We start from the raw sequence: 25,050 nt of genomic DNA, 5'->3' as shown, positions 1-25,050 counted from the left end.
ATGGACAACAATGTCATGGTAGTATGCTAAAAGTTTTTATGAAGACTTATAAAAGAATGGTATTATCTATAATTTTATTGCTCAATTCCATTCTTGTGGTTAAGGTATGTTCTCGAGACTTTCCTTTAAAATATTTATGATGATAAATATGAAGGTTTGGTCAAATTATATATGCCTTAATCGTTCGTATGTTTAAGCTACTACTTTATTTGGTATGATATGTCTATAATCTTGGCAAAATTACTCTTCGATAATTGATTTCAAGAATATGTGAATGAAATTGTTCCAGGATTTTTGATTGACAAGTAGTTAGAATGATTAAGTGTCCAAGATATTGTTATGTGTACAATATGTTTATCAAGCAAAATATTTCACACATTTGGATGGCAGGGCGGTCTTTGGGCCTGTGCAGCCCGGGCCGTCGCACAGGGCCCCAAATTTTTGAGCCCAAAGTTGGTAAAAGTTAGCCTTTATCGATAAAAAAAAAAAAAATTTGAGTAAATATCAAACACAGCACACGTTTTCCCTAACTTCTTCAGTTCTTCCAACTTCCTCTTTTAATTTTTTTCTTTCCAAAATCTTATATTCTTACCTAATTTCAAGGCTAGAATCAGTCAATATTCCTAAACAATCTCCTTCCCAATTTTTCAATCTTGCAATTTCATTCCAAGATTTCCAACGGTGCAATTCTTGGGCTCTTGGTATATAATATCAATGATTTTAATCCTCAAACTCAATATTCTCATCTACTGTAGGAATTTAAGGTAATTTTTTTGCTTATCAAAATTCTGAAAGATTCAATGTTCTTCGGTTCTTGTTATGGTTTGATTTTTGTGGAGAAATCGGCTGATTTTTGATTTGTAGTATATTATAGCGATTTTTAAATTATTTGTATAATTGTATAATATTGTTCCAACATCAATTAATTTTGTTTATTTTTGTAATTGTTTTGCAGAAATAATAATCAAATTGCAACAGACGAAGTGACGAACAATCAAATTGCAACTGACGAACAATCAGTCGAGTCAAATCGTCAATCACTTACGAAATTAAGGTTCAATCAACAAATAGGTGCTTTCTTAACATCTTACTGATATACGGTTTGATTTTTTTTTTTTGTATTGCTCGTTTTTCTGATTTTTTGTTTTATCTGTAGAGTCATGTCTTCTAAAATGAGAAAATATGATTCCGGTTCTGAAAAACGTAAGAAAAAACAAAAAATTGAAGAATTAACTCGGTCTCAAAAAGGAGCTCTTGATAAATTTGTGATAAGAAATGTTGATAATTGTGATCTTGGTAATAATGTGGATTTGAATGAAACTCTTGGTAATATTGCTGTCAATCTGGATGTTAATGAAACTTTGCCTCATGAAAATGTAACCGAGGTGCCTCACGTCAATGTTGAAAATTTGCCCACCGAAAATCTTGACGACTTTGTTAATGAAACTATTGAAGATGATGTTAATGTAGATCATGTTCCATGTAGTGATAATGTAGAGTCTGGACCGTCTGGTATTACGATAGATATATATGATCCTAGAAACTCGGACAATTTGAATGCGAAATCGAAAGATAGATTAGCAGTTAATGGTCCAAAAAGAGATTTAACAATTGAAAAAGGTCCCTATGATCAATCTAAAAGACATTTTTCATCAAAATTTTATACTAGAAAATTGCCTAATGGGGAAAAATGGGATAGAGAATGGCTTGTTTACTCAATTTGATCTTGATAAGGTTTTTGTTTTTTTTGTAAATTGTTTGGAACATGTCAAGGAAGGAATGTTTTAGTAACAAAAGGATATAATGATTGGACTCACCTTAGCGAAAGGCTTAAAGAACATGAAGTTAGTGCGCGACATGTAAAAAATATGACGATATGGTATGAATTGCGTTTAAGGTTAAAAACGAATACAACAATTGATGAAAAAGCCCAAGGCAGATTTCGGAAAGAGAAAGAACATTGGAAAAATGTATTGTTGAGAATTATTTCAATCGTCAAATTCCTTGGAAAGCATAATCTAGCATTCCGTGGCTCCAATAGTAAATTGTATGAAGATAGTAATGGGAATTTTTTGGGGCTGGTTGAAATGTTAGTAGACTTTGATCCTATTATGCAAGAACATGTTAGCCGTATAGTAAATAAAGATACTCATGTTCACTATCTTGGTCATAATATCCAAAATGAACTGATTCGATCGCTTATTTTGCTTCTAAAATAAAATCTAAAATCATTGAGAGAATTAAGTGTGCGAAGTACTTCTCTGTTATTTTAGATTGTACCCCTGATATTAGCCACAAAGAGCAAATGACTATGATTTTACGTTATGTGGATGCATCTTCTGGTGAATTTTTAATTAAAGAATCGTTTTTGGGATTTTTGAATGTGTGTGATACTAGTGGTCTAGGACTTTTCGATGCTTTACAAAATGAACTAAAATCACTTGGCCTTGATATAGATAATGTTAGAGGTCAAGGCTATGATAATGGTTCTAACATGAAAGGAAAACATCAAGGTGTACAAAAAAAATTGTTAGATTTAAATCCTAGAGCCTTTTATACTCCTTGTGGTTGTCATAGTTTAAATCTGACATTATGTGACATAGCTAATACTTGTGGCAAGGCTAGAGACTTTTTTGGAATTATACAACGCATATATACAATATTTGCACATTCAACAAAGAGATGAGATATTTTGAAGAGTAATGTACAAGGTTTGACTCCTAAACCGTTGTCAGCAACCCGTTGGGAAAGTCGTATTGATAGTGTAAAAGCCATAAGATTTCAAATGCAAGAAATACAAGAAGCTTTACTAGAAGTTGCGGAGGTTGATAATGATTCTAAGATTAGAAGTGAAGCCAAATCCTTAGCCCTTAATGAACTCGGTGATTTTGAATTTTTAGTGTCAATAATTATTTGGTATGAAATATTGTCTTTTGTTAATGAGGTTAGTAAACATCTACAAACAAAAGATATGCTTATTGATGTTGCTATTTTACAAGTAAAGGCATTAATTTCTTGTTTTGAGAAATATAGAGAATATGGTTTTCGCAAGGCATTAGATACGGCAAGGACCATTGTAAAAGATATGAATATTGATCCCTTTTTTCCTAAAAGGCGTGAAATTCGAAGAAAAAAACATTTTGATGAAAATTCGGATGATTCTCCACGATTATCCGAAGAAGAATCATTTCGGGTTAATTATTTCTTATATCTTATTGATCAAGCAATATCTTCGCTTAAGAAAAGGTTTGAACAATATCAAGAGTATGAAAATATATTTGGATTTATGTTCACAACAGATAAGTTGTATTCTTTGGATGATTTGGAATTAGAGTCTTGTTGTGTTAATCTTGAGAATATGCTTAGGAATAATGATGAGTCTGATATTGATGGAAAAGCATTATGTGTTGATCTAAAATTTTTCAGAGAGTTTATGCCTAAGAAACAAATGGGTTCTATTGCTATTTTGAATTACATGAAACAAGTGGGTGGCTGTTTTCCTAATGCGGTAATTGTTTATAGAATTTTGTTGACGATTCCCGTAACGGTTGCATCCGCCGAAAGAAGTTTTTCCAAGTTGAAGTTGTTGAAATCATATTTGCGCTCAACAATGTTGCAAGATCGGCTAAATGGATTGGCAATGATAGCTATCGAGAATAATCTTTTAGAGAAAGTTACTTACGATGAGCTAATTGAGGATTTTGCTTCTGAGAACGCAAGTCGAGCTTTACTTTTAAGAACTGATGAAACTTTAGAAAATATTTAAGAACTTATGTAATATTTTGCCTTAAATATATTAAAAATATATGATGCATTTTGTATTAATTAAATTTTTTTAACATCGCGAGGGCCCCATTTTTAAATTTCGCACGGGGCCACCTAAATTGCCGAAACGGCCCTGTTGGATTGGTTATTTAGTTTTGATTATGAGACAAACTAAAATTGATATTTGAGTTATGAACCAAATGTGGGGATTAAATATTTTGTTTTAAATTGATATAGTATCTTGGACATGTGTGACAAAAAATTGGAAATGATTATTTGTCAAAGCTTCATAAAAGTAGATTATGGAGAATATTATTTGTCAATGATTATGTGATATCTAAAAGTTGAGATGATGAATGAATGAATAATGTGTATATTTTGTTTGAACGATTATGTTTGTCACTAATTTGTGGCGTGACAACATGTGGGAGAAGACGTTCAACATATTTGATAAATTTATTCATCAAGTTTAGAGTTGATATCTTATAATTTGTTAAGAGTATGTATATCTTTGATTGTGGGGGTGTAGAGAAAATGATAATCGCATGTTTTATACGTGACTAATTGAACCAAAATTAGAAGTATTAATTTGTTGGATAGTGGCTATGTCAATAAATAATGGTTGCGTAAGGTTCAATTATTTATGTTACACTTTGCTTACACCACACTATATGAGATTATGAAGATTGATTTTATGTTTGTAAGAAGTCAAATTCTTTTTGTAAAATATTGTGGATTTGCAAAGAGTAAATATAAGTGAAACAATCATCGAGATTCGTTTTTTTCTAATATAAGAATGATGATGTATATAGAGCTTTTAGTAAATAAAATGATTTTGGGTGCAAAATCACAAATACTACGTGTATGCTTTATTCTATGTCAATTTATTAAAAAGAGAAAATAATAAAGAAGGTTATTTGTTCTTTTAAACGACATGAGAGTGAAGCTCTATATTTAATTAGAACAATGATGCTAATGAGTTATAAGAGAACATGTTTTGACTATTGTGAGAAGTTTAATATGTATAATTATAGTTGCTTCAATGTAGTTTATGCAGCTAAGTACATTTTGTTTGTGTATTCATTACCAAATTTTATCATTCACATTTGGTGAAGTGCCTAAGGTGCAATATTAAGAATTGCACTATGTTGGATATCAATAAAGATATTGGATCGACCAAAAGGTAATGACGATCGACAAGGTGAGATCTATGGTGAGTAGTACTGTACTATATATTTCTACCTTTAATGGTGATCTTGTTTTAAGTCTATTGAGAAGACTATTATAACCTTGTCTATTGTGCAAGCATATTATATTACTCTTGATGTATGGGTAAGATGCAGGGTGATTGTGAAGCTATTATTAGCAACTACTTAATTGTGGGGGCATGGAGTTTTGCCTAATGTTTATCTTTAGCATAATACTAATATCAACTTAATAATGCTAAAATAATGTGTATAATGACTTGCAGATTTACTCATTTTATGCAGATTTGATTTGAGAAAGTTGATTGAGAATAATATGCTCACAAATTATTATCTTTGTGAAATTTGAGTGAAGCATATTTAAGCTAATGGACTAAGAAAGAAAGAAGTCCTAGAATTGTCGAGGGGAATGGGCAAAAGCCTATTAGTTGAGGAATTTGTGGTGGATACCAGAACTTGCTATGCAAGGGTGGTCTAACGAAGCCATAGATAACTCATACTTGTGTACACATCCTATTCCTATGACATGTACACTATTTTGGAAGGTTGAGCATATAGCTCTTAATGGTCTTATAGCCCAAAATTGGGTGGTCCTTGTGAGACGGACTTGATGAGATCACCGTAATGATGGAGGTTGAGATATTTCTCTTAATGAATCTATATCCCTTTATTTGGGTGGTCCTATTGAGAAGGACTTGATGGATTCACCGCTATGTTGAAAGGTTGAGCCTTATAGCTTTTAATGAATCCATATCCCTTTATTTGGGTGGTCTTATTGAGAAAGATTTGATGGATTCACCGCTATGTTGAGAGGTTGAGCCTTAGAGCTCTTAATGATTCTATAGCTCATGCGTGAGTGGTTTATATGGAGATAGACTTGTTGGAATCACCTACGCGAGTGTGAAGGATTGGCCTCCTTCTATGAGAGACTAGGCTATCTCTCTAGAGCACTCGTGAGAATCCCAAGGTTCATTTGGCCATAAATTTGTTGAATTGTATCGCGGAACTCGTTTGGAACTTAAGGTGAGGTATGTGTTTGGAATTTACCCCGGAGTCTAGGAGTTCAAAATTCGTTCACTCTCTAGATGATGAAAGAATTGTTCCATTTCACTAATGTGTTAGTTCAAGTCGAAAGACACTAATACTTAAGTATCAATCCTTATTAATGTGCTCAGAATTTTTGTCTATCCTTTGCATTAGTGGGGATTGTTGGAAGTAATGCTAAGGCTAGCAATGTCGTCTAAATACATTGTATTAGAGAGATGCCTTCCATTACCTCGTAAAAGCATCTCACCACTACTTGCATAATTATAGCCACTAACTCCATGTTTATTGTCATGTTTATGGTGGAGTTATGCCACTATCTTTGTGATTATGATGTTAATTAATCACTATAAATATGAGAAATGTAGTCATTTGAGATATACATCTTCCATATATCTATACTACTTCTCTATGATAATTTTGAGCATACCATATGAGTTCCAACTCCTAATGGTTGAGTACACAACTTTTAGGAGTGTTGTGTGACCTTGGGGGACGACGCCTATATCGATTTGTACCGTAATCGGGGCGATTTCGTTTCTCATTCAGTGGCCTCCATACCACGACACAACAACAAATATTCTCTAATTATATCTTCGCCCCTATAGTGATACTATATTTCCAACACTATGATTAATGATATAAACCATCAAGACTATACTTTTCAAGAAAAGATTACCCTGACAGTTGGCTAATACCTCTCAAATCTCGAGATATGGTTAACAAATTCAAGCTCCTCTGTTTCCTTCAATGGCTTCATGCTGGGGATAATTGTCAATTTGTCTAAGTTAGCTGCGGATTTAAGCAAGAATTCTATAAGTTGAAGCTGACTCGTCCAAGATTTCCAATAGCCAAGATTTCCTCCAATTGTGTTGGATGGAGGAAGTTCTGTAATGGAAGGAAATGGATTTTACCAATCAAAACCATATAACAGTTAATTAAGTATTTGGAAATTAACGTATTTATAGACCCCGTTCTTTTTGACATACTTTTACTTTTATTTCACTTTAGTTCAAGCTCGGTCCTATAAAGTTCAGTTAAGTTCAATTAAGTTTTGGGATCCTTGCCGTAATGGATTTCAAGAATGAAAGGTGTAATAATTCAATGGAAAACATTGTGCTCGAAAAAAGAGAGGAGAAAAACATACCTTAGAAGCATCAAGTGACAGTCGAAAAACTTGAGTACCTTGTAACTTTTCGAGCAACATTTGATTAATTGCAACTACTTCATCGTCATTCATACGGAAGGTTGAATATTTGATGTAGAAATCACGAACAGATGAAACGTCAATTATGTTTAGTAGCGAAACATCAAATGTCAAATACAAACTTCTAAGATTAGGGACATTAAGTGACAGTGGATGGTTCCGGTAATTAAAATCATTAATAATAAGCAGCGATAATTTATCAATATTTGGAGCACTAAAACTTAGGTTATTCATCCAAATAGGATCCACAATAACCAGTTCCTGTAAAGAAGAGCATTCAGATATAAACCTTTCCAAAATACCGTCACTCATACCAGCATGGTTAAGTGACAACTTCTTTAGAGATCCTAACTCGACTCGTAAGTTTTCCTTGAATCCGCAATAGTCAAAATCAAATGTAACAAGAAATTGACTTGTTAAGTTAGAATTAAGAGAAAACAAACGTCCAGTAAAAATATTGTTGGACTTAGATAATCTGAATTCCTTTGCGGACCTCAGCCATACTCCTAAATAAGACGCAGTCGGGTCAGGCTCTATACAAAGATGAATTCTATCAATAGAGAGCTTTCCGTGACGTATGAACACATTGTGGACGAAAGAACGAACCACTATTTACGACGAGGATGATTGCTAGTGCATTCATCCAAGTAAAATTTAAGAGAATGAACCAAGGTCCAAAGATTTCAGAAACGACGAAGTAAAACAGTTTTAACAGCATCACTAGTTGGCATACATGAGAGAATGTTTACAATTATTTCATCTGGCATTTCACTCAACCTATCTCGGTGGACATCGTCCTTTGAAGAACGTACACGCTTTCGAGGCCTTAATTTCATTATCGCTCTCAAATTTCAAGTCACAGACAATTGAGATACAGTGAAATAGAATATCAAGAGATATATAGATTTGACTCGGTTTCGGAGATATGGAAACAGAAATATAGATCTAAATTCTTTTTAATAATATAATATCAGATTCCAAATATTCAATAAAATACTTCTAATAATATTAAACAGCGGAGACGATGCATTCTTTTTCTTAAGCATTTGCACATTGATTTGATGAAGGCCTCTCAACAAGTCTATAATATCACAAAATCTGATGAGATACATCCAAGCACGCTGTCTTTTAAATGGGTCTAGTATCATAATGCAAGCTTAATATCGATGCCCTCGTAATTTTTAAATGACACTAATAATCCCTCCAATCCAATCCAAAGTACCCACTTTAAGAGGGTCAAAATGGTAATGACATAAGGTACACTCGGAAAAATTTCGAAAATTTTAACTAAAAGTTCTGAAATTTCCGTCTACCGTAGGGGCGAGCGCCCCTACTAACCCCCTAGTTCCACCACTTGTCAAGCAAAGATTACCCTGGCACTGGACGTCCTAGGGAAGCTCGACACATGCTTAACAAATTCAAGCTCATCTGTTTCCTTTAATCGACATATGGGAACAATTACCAACTTTTCCAAGACAGCCGCGCTTTTGAGCAAGAATTCTATTAGTTGAAGCTGACTCTTCCAAGATTTCCCATAGCCATGCAAAGTGATGGTTTTAAGTTGTGGCGTCACACACGGGGAAGAAAGGTCGATATTTAGCAAATCAGCAGTAGCTTTGAAATCCTGATATTATATATGAGAAAAGACCAACCATGAATAATTGAACAATTGCAGGCAAATGAAATAATGGATCAACTCAAAGTAGAATGACAGTCTTACACGAGTTGATAAATCTCAGGAAATCCTAATTTTATATTGCAGAAAAGACTAACCATTAATTTAAGTAGACAGTTACCTTTGTGGTGTGTATAATGAGTTCTTCCAAGTGTTTTAAACTTCTCATCAGATGATACATGCCTAAGAGGCAGCTTCCACAGAAGTCATCCAATTCCAGAACTACCCGCTTCCATCTACTTTGTAGAAGCTCCAACTTTTGTATTATATGAAGGAATTGCTGAATGGAAGGAAATCGACATTAGTAATCTCAATAGTTTATTAATCAAAGAATTAGCAGATTAAACAATTCAGAGTGTAAATACCACAATGCTCTGTTGTTCCAGAGAATAAAATACCTTAGAAGTATTACATGACAGTCGAAAAACTTCAATACCTTCAAACTTTTCCAACATTTGATTTAATGAAAGTACATCGTCGACATTCATGAAGCGCATTCCATATTTGATGTAGATATCACGAACAGATGAAACATCAATTATGTCTATTCGCCAAACAACAAATTTCAAATGCAAACTTTTAAGGTTTGGGGAATTAAGCGAGAACCTAGAACCATCATAGCGAAGAGCAAGATATAATTTCTCAATTTTTGGAGCACTAAAACTTAGCTTCATCATCTCCAATGGATATTTAATAACCAAGTCTTGTAAGGAAGGGCATCCAGATATAAACCTTCGAAAGTTTTCATCAGTCATAGCAACATATTTAAGTGACAACTTCTTTAAAGATCGCAACTTGACTTGAAATTCTCCCTTGAATTCACAAGAATCAAGATGAAGCGTAACAAGAAATTGACTAGTGAACATATTAGGCAAGATCGAACTACACCCAAGTTGATATTCATATTCGGAGTTATCAGATAATCTGATTTCCTTGACTTGTCTATCCAATGCAAACCTCAACCATTCTTTTATATCATCACCAGCCCTGTCTCTTTCGTCATGATAATTGAACGCTATACTAAGATGAAAACTATGAATTGAGAGATTTTGTTGACGCATCAGCGCATTTCGGACGAAACAACAAAACCACCTAATACGTTTGACATTGCTTTTCCAATTACAAAAGTTATCAATATAATCATCATAGTCAAAGTTAAGATTATGAATCATGGTCCAAAGGTTTCCGAAACGACGAAGCAGAACAGTTCTAACAGCATCAACAGTAGGCAGACATGAAAGAATGCGCACAATTACATCATCTGGTAATTCACTCAACCTGTCTCGGCCATTCTTCGACAAACATATACGCTTTTGGGGCCTTAATTCCATGGTTCTCAAGTGTGATTACCTAATAACAAATTCAAATTAAAAACTTGCTTCAGTTATCAGACGACCACTCGCCTCATAATAAACAAGGCTTATACACCCTTTGTAGTTCATAAACAAGGGTTATACTCCCTCTGCGGTTCATAGACTACTTCATAGACTATAAAGTGTTTGAGTACATTTACTAAAACACTACAATAAAAAAATATAATATTGCTCAAAAACTATATTTATAAATGGTAATATGCTCAGAAAAAAATGTGTATATGCTCAAAAAGTAGAGGTACTATGCGTAATTCTTTTTCTCCTCCCTCTGTTCCGGTCATTTATTTGCCTTTGATTTTGGCACAAATTGAAAACTTGACTCAGTTATCAGACGATCACTCACCCTCATTATAATAATCAAGGGTTATGCTAATACTCCCAAAGTCCAAACCTTTGTTTGCCTTGAATAAATGATTGAGACGGAGCGAGTAATACTACCTCCGATTCTATGGAAATGTTGCATTTGTTTCACAAGTTATATGAAAAATGGGGGAAGTCGAGTGGAAAGGCCAAAGACGGAAAATGAGGTAATAAAATAGCAGAATCGTAACTACTTTGAACAATTAATTATTACTCGAGTAGTTGTTGGAGAAACAATTAGTAAATGCATGAATCAAATATCAAAATTGAGTATAAAATTTACCTGATGAAGATTAGGGTTTCCTTATTGCTGGCAAATGCAAACAAAGGTTTAAAAGAGTACAGAAATGGAGGAGGGGAGAGAGAGAGAAAACAGAAGTGATTAGAGGCTTAATATCCGGCCCAAACCTTAACTAATCCCGATCCACACCAAAATCTGACCCGAAACTCAAATTGGCCAAACTCAAATTCAATTTAAAAGTGATTATGGGCCGAGCCTGTGTGGGCATGGGCCGGCAAAGATAACAAAAACGGCATATTTGTGTGGGATGGGCTGGGTCGGGCAAGTACGTGGGCCTACTAGGTAAGCTCAAACCCGACCCTTGGGGGATAAATTGGGTTTTGGGCCCGAAAATTTCAAACTTATCCAAAATAATAATTAACCTAATACGTCTAACTAGTATTTTATTTAATAACATGCTTTAAAAACAAGAGTTGACATCAACGGTAAAGAGTCCATCTTCTGACCATGAAGTCAGGGATTCGATTCTCATTAAGTTAAAATATAGCCCTGTTAATAGGTGACCTGTAAACACCGTTTTAACTCCTCAAAGAGGCCGACAGCTTTGGCCTGGGTAAGGCCCACACTTGAACCTAAACTTTTCTGCACCAAAAAAACATACTTGATTTATAAAAATTCGTATGAACTATGATAAAGTGTATATGGAATGTTATCCACAATAAAATAAAGACAAATATCGCCACTTTACAATGATTAATCATGTAACTCATAGATATAATTTATGTTATGTAGACATCATTTTTGAATCTTAATAATACACACTAATTTGTCAAGAATTTTTAATATGTTTAACGCTACTTTACGAAAATTTATAAGAAAAGATATTCCTCTTCTAATAAATGTAGGCTGGGCCGGGTCGGCCGAACACCTAGCTCAAACCCGGCCCAAAGGTATGGGCTTTTTTGGGTCAAAATAAAAGGCCCAATCCCTTTATAAAATGAGTTGGGCCAGGTCAGGCGAGTGGACTTGGGTCATTAGATATCCTCTACATTAAACCGACTCGAATATTTATTATTGCAGAGTGAGTGTTATTTCCAAATAACTTGATAAGAACCGATTCTGCTATTCATAAAACTCCATGACTTCCCATACCCATACGGGATGATGATCTGCAGTTGTGGACTTGTGGCATCACAACTAGACAAGGACAAGGATATTCCAGACAAATCCGATCGGTATCGTCTTAAAGATTAACCGTCAACTTTAAGAAGGCAAATGAATTATTTAAAATAAATTCGCACATTCTTAGATGAAACGATCTTAAGATAAAATTACAGCTTGACATGTAAGGTACGCCGTATTACAAGACAATCTTATTGAACAATTGATTAGTATTCTTCCAAGTGTTTTAGAATTCTAATCAAATAATAAAAGTCCAAGAGGCAGCTTTCACAAAAGTCATGCAATTCCAGAACTATACACTTCCATCAAGTTTGGATTTCAAGGGGAATTGCTGCAATGAAAGGAAACGGACATTAGTAATCTCGGTGATTTCTCAATCAACCCGATATACAAATAATTCTTCTGATAAACAGTTCTGAAAGACTGATAAAAAAACAGAAGTTTGTCATAAATGACAAGATGAGCTGAAATGGCGCACTCCTAGAGTTCTGTTCACATCCTCACATTTGGGAAGGAAACCAGTGGGTTAAAGTCTTCATCTCAAAATCAGGAGTCCTAGCTAAATCTTGGGTGTTGCACCACATATGCGGTTGGTACCGTATCAAAATACGGATGTGCTAAATTTTAGATCATGTACAACCTAATCAAAATATAGGCTATGAGGAGACGAATGGAGGTAGTTACATTGAAAGTTGTCAAGTTGAGGTGTAAGATTTGAACCCACGGGTTTCCTTCCATTAGATTTCTTGAAAGTTGGGGTGTAAGATTTATTTAACACATCATAAAAGTTCCTTTCCATTAGATTTCTTAAAACAAGAAAGCATATCTGAATTAAAAAGATGCAACCCTCATAAGTCATACTATCACTATATTGATATACATGAGACTTACCCGTGTCATTTGCAGGAGGAGATGTAACAAAAAATTTGCGTTTAAATTTGCAAACAAGAGATAAAACACAAACAATGCAACAAAATAATAATTTTATTAATCAAAAGGATTTCGGGTACAATCTACTAGTTATTCTACTGATTCGATTTCCGCAATTGAAAGAATAGGAGGGTCTTGATTTGAAGACTTTGTTCTCCTGTGACGATTTTGATTTGCTTCTCTTCAACTGACTGCAATGGATGCTTGACGTCGGGTTAAAGAATAGTCCTTTCTTTTTCTCTAGTTTTCTCTTAGGAGAGATTTTTGTAGAGATGTAAATGTATTTTATTTTCTCTTATTTTCTCTTGGGAGAGATTTGTTTAGAGAGTGTTTTTGTAGGGAGGTTTTGTGTGTTTGTAGTGTATTTTTGTGAAAAATATGTTAATTTTTGTAATTGTGGTGATTATGGAGATTATGGAGATTAGTCCTATGAGAATGAATACTCTCCGAATTTATAAGACCAAAATAGCTCTCTTTTTGTTTACAGTAAACATGCAAACAAGTGAAACAACTTTCCACTATTCTCGTTGACTTTCTCTCTGGATTTGTGCTCACTTCCCATATTTAGTGGAACCATAATATTATTGTTATTGACCAAGCCCTTCCCTTCTGCTTATCATTATCACATAAGATAATGATATATGATATATGCCAAATGGACCCTGAACCACTTCAACCATGCATACATTGTTTTATTTTTCGGAAAACTTCGTGGGCTTGCCATCCACAATTTCATGGGCTGCTAAAGCCATAGTTCAATTTCAACTTAGCATCGTTACTCTCGAACACCTTATTTTACACCTCATACTTCGTATTAGAAATATAGCACAATCCATTTTCCGAGTGGACCTGATTTTATGTCTTGACAAGATGGATTAAATACCATATATTTATTCGGGCTAAAATCCTCCGACCCACTTCTCAGACGATAGACTTTCACATAAGTCAATATTTAACTTTGACTAATTTTAAAAATGTAAGACATATTTTTATGTCTACAGGAGAACTTGTCAAACAAACGGTACCCTTGCACTTGGTGAGGCCCTCGGAAAGTTTGAGACATTCTTAACAAATTCAAGCTCCTCTTCTGCTTTTAATCGATGACCTTTCATGGGGACAATTACCAATTTGTCCAAGGCAGCGGCGCTTTTGAGCAAGAATTCTATTAGCTGAAGCCGACTCCTCCAAGTTTTCCCATAGCCATGCAGCCTGATGGTCTTAAGTTGTGACGTCACACAAGGAAGAGGAAGTTCTAGTCGGAGTAAATCGGTACTAGCATTGAAATCCTGGTATTTCATAGAGAAAAGACTTACCGTTAATTAAGTAGGCAAATGTCCGAGTTTATACTCGCACATTCTTGTATGAAACAACTTTTAGATAAAACTCATCATTAGATGTGTGAGTGACCATTTTGATTTCAATGTTTGGAGCACTAAAACTTAGGTTATTCGTCCAAAAAGAATTCATAATATCCAGTTCTTGCAAGGAAGGACATCCAGATATAAATCTTTGGAAAATTTCATCACTCAAATCAACCCAGTAAAGTGACAACTTCTTTAGAGATCCCAAATTAACTTGCATTTCTCCCTTTAAAGTGCAAAACTTGAGATCAAGTGTAACCTCTGATGCTCGGACTCTTCACCTGACCCTGAGAATCCGGTGGACAGGATCCAGACACGGATCCGGACATGGATCCTTGACGGATCCTTCTATGAGAAATCGGTGTGAGAGTATTTTGTTCTTACCCTCTGTTTTGTACAGCGGCCCTATATCAACAGTGATCTTCACATGAATTTAATGCTGTAATAAAGTTTTCATTCATGTTAAACATGAAGAAACTATTTTCCTTTCTTTTCTTTGTTTTTTTAACTAATAATCAATTTTTTCAGAAAAAAATAAAAATTAGCCGAGTCCAAATTTAAATTTGGATCCTCGTATTCGAGTCCTTGTTTTTGAGATTTCAAGGATCCGACACTTGGATCCGTACCCGTGTCGGATTCTTGTATCCAAGTCCGAGCATCACAGAGTGTAACTAGAAATTGGCTGGTAAGGTTAGGCAAGATCAAACTGCAATTCATAGCAAAATCATCACCTACATCATTTAATTGGATACTCTTGGCTTGTCTACCCAACGCAAACCTAAACCATCCTCCCAGATCATCCACAGCCTTGTCGAATTCTATACAGAGATTAAACGTATCAATGGAGGGATTTTGGTGAAGTTTCAGCACATTGCGAACGAAACAACGGTAGTAGCACCCAATAAGAATGCCACTGCTTTCCCAATTAGAAAAGTTGTAAACATAATCACTTATGTCAAATTTAAGATATGAACCACAAGGTCCAAAGGTTTCCGAAACGACGAAGCAAAACCGTTCTAACAGCATCTACAATAGGCAAATATGAAAGAATGTTCACAATAACATCATCTGGCAATTCACTCAACCTATCTCGGTCATTCTTTGACGAACATATACGCTTTTGGGAGCGAAGTTTCATGCTTGTCAAGTGTGATTACTGATTACCTAATAACAATTTCAAATCAAAAACGTGTTTCAGTTCTCACCTCATAGTAATCAAGGGTTATGATGATGATTGTAATATCTCGATCATTTGTTTACCTTTAATTAAAATTAGGGTTTTTCTACCGTGTACCCTCCAACTTTTTAATTTTCTATCGTGTACCCCTATTTTTTCCAGATTATATGTGGTACCCTTAAGTTTCATTAACTACTCTAAACCGTGACCTAATGTCACTTGGCTGTTAAGTTGATGACAATTCCGTCAACTTCAGTGTTACGTGGCATATGACTAGCATTATGGATGATGAGTTGTAAAGTTTACCCTCCACCAAATTCCCTCCATTTTTTTATCATATTTTCCATCCACCAAATTCCCCCTTTTCTTTTATTTATTTCACTGACTTCTACTTCATTCCTCTTTCTACTGTTTGGAGAAATAAAATGGGAGTACATCAGTTTTTTTATCATATTTTCCATCCACCAAATAAAATATTGTTAAGAACACCATTAGCCATTAAATTTGCGCAAAAAAGAGTACATCAGTTTTTGTATGGTGTTTGACGAAAACCAAATTACATTCAACAAAGGGTGTTCCTAAAACCAAAATAAACTACAGCTTATGCCATTAAAGTGTTTGCCTAAAACCAACTTTCTGCAAAAAGGAGTACGTCAGTCCCATTTGTGGTTGTTCAAAACAGTGGCTTGACATTGTTTAAAGCTGCAGTTCACCCTTTTTATGCTCCCAGCCAGGTCGTCTTCCTCTTCTTTCCCATTTGTTGTACTTCTTGATTTGAAGTACTGGCAATTTGAGATGCTTGTGAACTGGTTACTATATCACCTTCTAGAGCTCTTAGTGATTGATAGGGTGAGATGTAGGAATCCTCTGTCAGTCCCTTCTTAGATCTGCTTTTGCGAATCTTTCCTTGCATTTCATCCCTCTCCTTAGCTGTATAACCCCCCTTGCAAGTTTTTGAGTTGTGCCCAAAGCAGTTGCACTTCTTGCATTTGACTGTAATGGATCTTTTGCCCTTCCTTTTCTCCCCTTGCTCCCTCTTCCTATTCCTTGATGGTCTTCCAATAGATCTCCTTAGTGTAGGGGGCTCAAGAGTAGGGACATCAAACTCTGGCCATTGTTGTGCATCAGGCATAGGGCTAATGTTTAAGCCATATGCTTCTCTATACCTTTTGACTGAAAACCATTCACTAACAAAGTCAGATGGTTCCTTGTTAGCATCTATTATAGCTCTAATGGCATGTTTACAAGGAATACCACTGATTTGCCACAAACCACAAATACATGTTCTGTTGTTTAAAGACACAGGTAGATAAGTCCCTCCATCTTTAACCTCATATTCACCAGGGGCAGAAAAAAAGGCTGTACATCCTCTTGAGTCTTTGGTCAGCTTCTTAAGCCTAGTTAAGATGTTGGGACATACTCCATTGTCATCCCATGACTCAGCTATGTGTTGCCTTGTGGCATGTCTTACCATACCCAGTCTACGGATACCTAATTAACAGTCATCAAAATTAACAGAGAAATTAATTAGGTTAGTATACACAGATGAATTAACATTCACCAAAATTAACAAACTTACCCTCGAGAAGACTCAGCACTGGATTGGTTCTGTGTATTCCTAGTGTACTGTTGAAGCTCTCAACAAAGTTTGATGTATTATCCTCAGCACATATTATGGGATCAAACATGTGCTTAGTCCATAGCTCCTTGTCTCCTAAGTCTAAAAGCCACCTAGCAGCACCTCTTCCTCCATGTTGAACAATCAATTCAAGGGCCTTCTTGAATGAAAATTCTGAAGTTGCATTAACTACTCTCCAAAAGAGCTTATTCATTAGGACTCCAGGGTAATCAGACTTGAAATTTTTGCACAAATGCCTTGCACAAAATCTTCTATACGCCTCAGGCCAAACATTGTTTAAAGCCAGTATAGTATGATCCTCCTCTTCTAAGTCAGTCATATGGGCATCATCCTCAACTGTGTCATCATCATCAGATGGCTCAAAACTATCATCAGTTTCAGAGTCAGTCTTACCCCTTGTTGATAACTTATTATGATCCTCCTCTTCTAAGTGAGTCTTACCCCTTGTTGATAACCTAGTACTTCGTCTTTCATTTACTTCTACTGATGGTGTGCTTTTAGGAACATAAATTCCTCTCTTCTTAGCTGTTGCTTTTGGCATTTTAAATCTGTTCTGAGATACTTGGGTTTGACATGAATTATGTATTTGAGACAATGATGAAAAAACATCTTCAGTGGGGATTGTTTCACGAGCAACCAAAACAGGAGCACCTGTAAAGTGCTTTTGAGGTCTCCTAATCTGTAATTTTTCCTTAAAAGACCTATCAGCAACAATCCTTACAACTTCTTTATCCTTGGAAACACCTTCTTGGCTTTCCCTTAGATTCCTAGCCAAAGTGAGAACATGTGATGGTGTAGTATCACACCCAATCCAAATATCAATCTCCTTCCTCCCTTCTAGCCTACTAAACATTTCCATGAGTGTCTTATCATCCTTTAACACATGATTTTTCATCTTATAGCTATATCCTAATGATGGGTGTCTAGGTAGAGGAACATTATGCTTCTTAGCCTCATCAAGGAGATCATTAACCACATCGATTAACAAACATTTGTCAGTGTCATCTACTATGACATCAACATAGTCACCTCTGAAACGCATTTTCAGTACAACCCTCTCCATTCTGCATTTAAAAATCACTAACACAAAATCATGCTACTTTAACATGTAGACAATGCATATAATAGACAAACGATCAAACTGGTTTTCATACTAATAATCTACATAAAGCTAAGTAAATACTGCTTAATCTAGTAAAAAAGATCACATACCTGGAGATGAACAGCGATGGTGAACGATTTTGATGAATATTTAGGCAGTTTTAGAGAGAGAATATATTAATACGGTTTTGTGGAATTGAAGCGTTTGAGTAGATGAGAAGAACAGGGGGAGCTGAAGGGGTTTGTTTAATATAATGGGGGTTTGTTTAATATAATGGGAGTTTGAGGTGTAATATCCAAGTCAGCAAAGGGATGCCAGGTCAACACTGAAGTTGACGGAATTGTCATCAACTTAACAGCCAAGTGACATTAGGTCACGGTTTAGAGTAGTTAATGAAACTTAAGGGTACCACATATAATCTGGAAAAAATAGGGGTACACGATAGAAAATTAAAAAGTTGGAGGGTACACGGTAGAAAAACCCTTAAAATTATCTCTCCGAAAAATGAAAGAATTAAACAAATGATGGAAATGGAGTGAGTAATAATTAAATAACAAAATCGTAACTACTGTGACCAATAAATTGTTGGAGAAACAAAATGGGAAAATAATCAATAGTAAATTAAATGGCATGAATTGAATTTAAAAATGGTGCATAAGGATGGAAGAGAGCAAAATTAACCTGATGAAGATTAGGGTTTCCTAAAATGTAGGTTCTTAATTATCCTGGACAACGAATGACAAATTGTTGGTGGCAAATGCAAACCCTTGTTGTCGGAATATTTTTGATGTGTGAGTGAATTTGCGGTATCTCTCGAGCTTGTTTTTGGCTAGCCAGAGCACACAAGGGGCAAAAAAAAAAAGAGTAAAGGTATGTTTAGAGAGCCAGACACGTTAAGTGGCTCGAGTCGTGTCGGATTCAGGTGTATGGGTGAGTCAGACCGGTTCGGATTCTCTTCTCCCCATTGCCCTCCTTTCCATTACTTATCTATTAGTTATCAATAGACCGGATTGCTTCTGAGGACAAAATCAAGGGCCCGGATTAGTTTTAAGCATTTTAATCTCCACCTCAATTTTTATACAATCTTGATAAATCTACACCGTTAATTTTTTTCTTCAAATTAAATCCTACCCATTAATAGGAAATAGAGAGGAGGTAATGGTGAGGATCCATATGCGAGTCCGACTAAGTAAAGGTTTGATATACTTATGGGGGTTATAAGTTGGGAATATTATTTAAAAACAGTTTCTAAATTCTTTTTTTTTGTCTCCTTCTGCCCTATTATTTATTTGTCTTTGTTCAACATAACATTTATAAAAAAAACAATCTTCCTTAAAAAGGGTACATTTGCCTTAAGACTAAAACGGGTCAAATGCTATACCACTTGTCTAGATAAGACAATTATCTTACTAGTATTCAGGAACTTTTCTTTTGTCTTATCCTAACTATTTGACCCGCCCCAAAATGAGAATTTGTGTACAAAAAATAACAAAGACAAACAATTGACTGTAACGAATGGAGTAAACCCAAATGATCTGGCCTGGTAAGCCTAATCCAAGACCCGAAAGTGACCCGAACTGAACCGACCCGTAATGATCCGACTGGAAGTGACCCAATTGACACGAGATGACATATTTTAAGCAATATCCAAACCTGAAATGAGCCAAACGACCCGTCTAGAGTGATCCGACCCAAAAATGATCTACTTAAATACCCCATTTGTTAGGTCTAGACTCTAGAAGCCAAGAAGCAGGGCCGGACCAGGGGCCGTGCAAGCGGTGCGGCCGCACAGAGCCCCTGACTTGAAGGGGCCCCAATCGTAAGAAATTACTTAGTTACTTAGTTAATCTCGGGTTTGATTCCTGCCTTAAGAATAATTTTTTAAAATTTTTTACACAATGGAGTTGTTCAATATTTAGCAAAATAAAGCTGCTACGGGGAATCGAACTCGGGTGGTATTGCCACTTTATCATTTATCTAACCATTATACCACTTAGTTGTTGCTGAATAATGGAAAAGAAATTTGTTTATGTACTACATTCCTTCTAGAATGAAGAAAAAAACTAGTCATATAAAAGTACTCAAAATAGTAAAAATACATTTTTCCAATTATTCTATTAATAAAAATGGTGCCCGGGCCCCTTTTTAAGATTTCGCACAGAGCCCCCAAAATTACCGGGACGGCCCTGCCAAGAAGGGAGTATATTTTAGACTAAATCGTACGGAGTAATCTTTATTAATATTTTAACAACTCTTATAATCGTCTTAACTTATTAACGAAGTATTGGTCTATTGTCAAGAATGATGTTATTAGCGGAGCTCTCAATATTCTTAATTCGGGTACTGTTCTTAAGGATTTTAATAAAACCTTTATTGTCCTTATTCCAAAAAATGATTGCCTTGAGAGAGTTGGGGATTTTCGGCCGATTAGCCTATGCAATGTTATTTTGAAAATTGTCACAAAGTGCATAGCTAATAGATTGAAAGGGGTTATGGATGATCTGGTCAGTCCATTTCAAAGTGCCTTTGTTCCTAATAGAAGTATTGCGGATAATATTGTTGTTGCCCAAGAAATTATTCACGCCATCAATCATAGGAGTTATGGTAAGAAGGGTATATGATGGCATTAAAGGCTGATATGAGTAAAGCATATGATCGACTGAACTGGAATTTTATAAGAGGGGTGCTTTCTTACTTGAATTTGCCAGACTCTATGGTTCATCTCATTATGAGTACTATTGAAACTGTCTCCTATGAAATCCTTATTAATGGTGCTCCTATGGAAATTGTTGAACCTTGCTGTGGGATTCGGCAAGGTGATCCTTTATCCCCCTATATCTTCGCGCTGTGTACGGAAGTTCTCTCCCAAATGATTCTCTATGCCCAGGATTGTAATCTCATTAAGGGTATTAAGATTTGTAAAAACGGTCCGGAAATCTCCCACCTTTTGTTTGCAGATGATTCACTCTTCTTTTTACGTGGTGACTATGAGAATATGGACTTTCTTATGAACCTTATTGCTGAATATTGTGCTGCCTCTGGACAATGCCTTAATAAAGATAAGTCCTCTATTCTTTTCAGTCCAAATTGCTCACTCATGATGGTCAAAAAGTGCTTGACTGACTTTAAACTTGCTTCTAAGCATGATCTTGGTAACTATCTTGGCTTACCACGAGTATTGGGTCTTCTAAGAGGGAGCTTTTTAAATTTCTTGTCGAAAAAACTAAGCGAAGGCTATCCTCCTGGAATAATATTCTTCTTTCTTCGGCTGGTAAATTGACTCTTATTCGTTCTGTTCTCTCTTCACTATCCCTTTTCTCTCTATCGGTATTTCGCATACCGGTAAGTGTAACATCAAAACTTCAGTCTTTGATGGTGCATTTTTGGTGGAGTGGAACTAGAGCTAATAAGTCTATTCATTGGTGTAGTAAAGAATTTCTTAGTAGGCCTGTGGGAGAAGGGGGCCTTGGTCTTCGCAATATTGGTTGCTTTAATCAAGCTCTCCTTGCTAAATCTGCTTGGAGAATCTTATGTGATCCGGGTAGTCTTATCAGTATGGTGATTGGTCCCAAGCTTGGTATCCAAGATGATATTTTATTCCAGAATCGTTGGAAGGCTCCCAATGCGCCGTCATGGGCTCTCAAAAGCCTTGTCTGGGGTTTCGATCTTATCTACAATAACATAGCTTGGTCAATTGGATCTTCATCTCGACTTAATGCTTGGAAGAGTAAATGGATATAGGGTTGTAGTCTTCATGATCTTTGCGGGGATTCTTTTGACGTTCCTATTGGCTCCACGCTCTTGGTAGGTGACCTTTATGATAATCACAGAAGATGGGATCTTTCCTCTCTTGGTTTTGATCCGGGTGAGGAAGTTACAAAGAAAATCCTTGCAACTTATATACCGTGTCAACCCTTGGATGACTCCGTCTATTGGAAATTTTCTAAGCATGGTGTCTACACTGTCAAGTCGGGTTACTATGTTGCTAAGGCCTTATCTGATGGACCTACCACGGGTGCTGATCGCTCTAGAATGCCTCCGACCATTGTGGCCTTCTGCAAATCAAAGCTGTGGAAGTTACCTATCTCTTACAAACTAAGGGTGTTTTTATGGAAATTTATGGCTAATGCCCTCCCCGTGGGGTCTGAATTTCTCAAACGCAAGATGAGTTGGCGCTCCTCTTGTACTCTCTGCGATGGCTTACCTACTTGCGTGGAATCTATCTCTCACCTTTTCAGAGATTGTAGCTTTGCTAAAGCTCTTTGGTTTGGCTGCCCTTTAGGAATTAGAATCACTGGGGAGGTGGATATTGATGTCAGGATTTGGGTCATAAACTGGGTCAATTATTTCTTAATTGGCCCAGATCCTACCTCCCTCCTTTTTCCTCTTATCGCTACCCTTTGGAGAATTTGGTGTTGTAGGAATGATATGGTCTTCAGGAGTCGTCGCCCTTGGCCAATGGGTGCCCTCAATTCTATTCTTGGTGACATTGAGTGTATGAATGAGGGTGTGTGCAATAAGGATGCTTGCCTCCTTCAAGCGTCTTTGTTGGACTTCTCTTCTGATTTTGAACTAGCAAAGAGAATTAGGAACTCATTTCCCTATTGGATTGTTGGGGGACCTATGTGCGGAAATGTTTGTACTATCAAGTGTGAAGCTGCTTGGAGGGCTGATAGAAGTTCTGGCATGGGGTGGTGCTTGTTGGACGGTGATGGGTTTTTAAGAAATTCTGCGCATGCTCGCTCGTTTGCCTCCTCTGCCCTGCAAGCTGAAAGTCAGGCTGCAATCCAGGCGCTAAAATGGGCCTTGGAGGAAGGGTATCTTCACGTTAGACTGGTTACGGATTGTCTTGTCTTGGTTTTGCAGGTGGCCGGGGCGGATAAGCCTATTGCGTCTATTACTTGCATTATCCAGGATATTAAGCCTATTGCGTCTCGTTTTCACTGTTGCTCTCTTAGCTTTTGTCCTAGGGGAGTGAATAGGATAGGTCATAATCTTGTCCAGGAAGCTCTATTGTAAGCTATGCTATTTGTTGCTGTCAAAAAAAAAAAAAAAACTTATTAACGAAGAGGTGTTGTGCAATATCATCCCCGAAAAGTTATTTAGTTTGAATCACCTTTACTTTTTTTTCTCTAATACAAAAACATTTAATTGTTTCTAGTTGGATTTTCTTAACATGTGCCTAATAGACACGTTAAAGAAAACTCGTATATTATTTAATATTTCATATAAGTTCAAATTAAACACAAATTAAATTGGTCTTGCACTTCCATTTTGGTTGTATGTAGATGATCCTTGCATATATAATTTCGTTTCAATAGCATACACATGGTATTGTTCGATTTTTTTGGGGTACTGGACCTCCAGTGGAACTGGAGAGGAGCCGGACTCATAAAAAAGAGAGGCTCAGCCTCAATTACATGGGAATCAAATGAGCGGAAGCAACTCCAGACGCAACATCTTATTATTAGGCCCTGTTCTTTTGGACTTAATTTCAGTTCTAATAAGTTGATTTAGTTCGATTCGATTCAATTGACTCTATTAAGTTGATTCGATTGATTCTCAGCTCCATTCGATTCGATTCGATTGAGATAAGTTGATTCGATTGATTCGATTCGGGGTAGTTTATTTCAACATTAATATTATTATTCTTATTTTATATTCTTATTGTTATCATAATAATATCATTATTATTATTATATTAATTTATTTACTATTGTTATTATTTTATTAAAATTTATTTTTAATATTTATTATATTACTATTTACATTTATTATTATACTATTATGATTAATCGCAATATTAGGGTATTAATATTTTATTATTATTATTATATTTTTATATTATATTTATTATTTTATTAATATATTCATTTTTATTTATATTATTAATAACATATTTATTATTATTATATTAATTAATTATTATATTACATCTGTTATTATTATTATTATTATTATTATTATTAATTATATTAATTATTATTATTTATAATATTAATATTATACTTATCATATTTGTTTTTTAGTTGTTATTATTAATATATTATAATATTTAATATATTATAATATTATTAATAATATTATTTATATTACTAATATATTATTATTATATTTATTATTATATTACTATTTTGTTATATTACTTATTAGATTATTATTATAATATATTGATATTTTATTATTAATAATAATAATGAATAATATTATTATAAAATTTATTATTATTATTATTATTATTATTATTATTATTATTATTATTATTATTATTTATTTGATTCGATTCGATTTAGTTTAGTTCGATTCGGCTCGGCTCGGCTCTATTGATTGATTCGATTCGAGACAAGTTCAATCCAAAAGAACAGGGCCTTAGGCTATGTTTGGCAAGGCATTTCAGGTACCTGATTTGACCAAGCAACCTGATTTGACTAATATTTCAGGTAGTTGTTTTAGTGTTGTTTGGTAAAGTCATTTCAGGTACCTGAAATGTCATTTCAGGTACCTGAAATGACTTTTCAGGTACCTGAAATAAAAAGCTACTCCAGGTAGCTTTTTCAAGTTTCAGTTAGCTGAAATGTTCTACTTTACATATTTACCCTTTATTTAAATTAATTTATTATAATTATTAATGTTCTTTTATGTCATTTTATAAAAAATCAGTTACCTTTTAAGTTAGTTTTACCAAACACTTTACAATTAATCAGCTACCTTATCAGTTTTCAATTTTCAGTTAGCTTTTCAGGTACCTTTTTAATTTCAGTCACCTTATCAGGTTTAGCGACTTTTCGG

The 25,050-nt window shown here is 35.1% G+C and overlaps 2 protein-coding genes and 1 pseudogene across 2 annotated transcripts; 2 read left to right on the top strand and 1 right to left on the bottom strand.

Annotated features, from left to right (window-relative positions):
• The first annotated feature begins 1,484 nt into the window (after positions 1 to 1,484).
• Positions 1,485 to 3,766, top strand: LOC141594716 (uncharacterized; annotated as a pseudogene).
• A 4,512-nt stretch (positions 3,767 to 8,278) lies between these two features.
• Positions 8,279 to 11,013, bottom strand: LOC141594135 (F-box/FBD/LRR-repeat protein At3g26920-like). The gene is made up of 4 exons (XM_074414325.1): positions 10,913 to 11,013; positions 9,295 to 10,246; positions 9,018 to 9,176; positions 8,279 to 8,845 (listed from the first exon to the last, which is right to left on the bottom strand). Exons 2-4 carry the CDS (start codon positions 10,225 to 10,227, stop codon positions 8,579 to 8,581), a joined length of 1,359 nt encoding a protein of 452 aa, XP_074270426.1. The 5' UTR covers positions 10,228 to 10,246; positions 10,913 to 11,013; the 3' UTR covers positions 8,279 to 8,578.
• A 9,868-nt stretch (positions 11,014 to 20,881) lies between these two features.
• Positions 20,882 to 23,280, top strand: LOC141594715 (uncharacterized). The gene is made up of 3 exons (XM_074414712.1): positions 20,882 to 21,532; positions 21,628 to 21,988; positions 22,070 to 23,280. Exons 1-3 carry the CDS (start codon positions 20,882 to 20,884, stop codon positions 23,278 to 23,280), a joined length of 2,223 nt encoding a protein of 740 aa, XP_074270813.1.
• Positions 23,281 to 25,050: the final 1,770 nt, after the last annotated feature.

Source organism: Silene latifolia, chromosome 8 (genome assembly GCF_048544455.1).
Source record: "Silene latifolia isolate original U9 population chromosome 8, ASM4854445v1, whole genome shotgun sequence".
Classification (NCBI taxonomy): domain Eukaryota; kingdom Viridiplantae; phylum Streptophyta; class Magnoliopsida; order Caryophyllales; family Caryophyllaceae; genus Silene; species Silene latifolia.
This window is presented reverse-complemented; position numbering and strand designations above follow the sequence as displayed.

Coding starts and splice junctions, on each gene's coding strand:
- LOC141594715 (XM_074414712.1), top strand. CDS start 20,882: ATGGCATTAAAGGCTGATATGAGTAAAGCATATGATCGACTGAACTGG. Junction 21,533..21,627: donor TATTCTTCTTTCTTCGGCTG/GTAAATTGACTC, acceptor TCAAAACTTCAG/TCTTTGATGGTGCATTTTTG. Junction 21,989..22,069: donor TCGACTTAATGCTTGGAAGA/GTAAATGGATAT, acceptor CGCTCTTGGTAG/GTGACCTTTATGATAATCAC.
- LOC141594135 (XM_074414325.1), bottom strand. CDS start 10,227: ATGGAATTAAGGCCCCAAAAGCGTATATGTTTGTCGAAGAATGGCCGA. Junction 9,177..9,294: donor TGTCATGTAATACTTCTAAG/GTATTTTATTCT, acceptor CCTTCCATTCAG/CAATTCCTTCATATAATACA. Junction 8,846..9,017: donor TCATTATACACACCACAAAG/GTAACTGTCTAC, acceptor ATATAATATCAG/GATTTCAAAGCTACTGCTGA.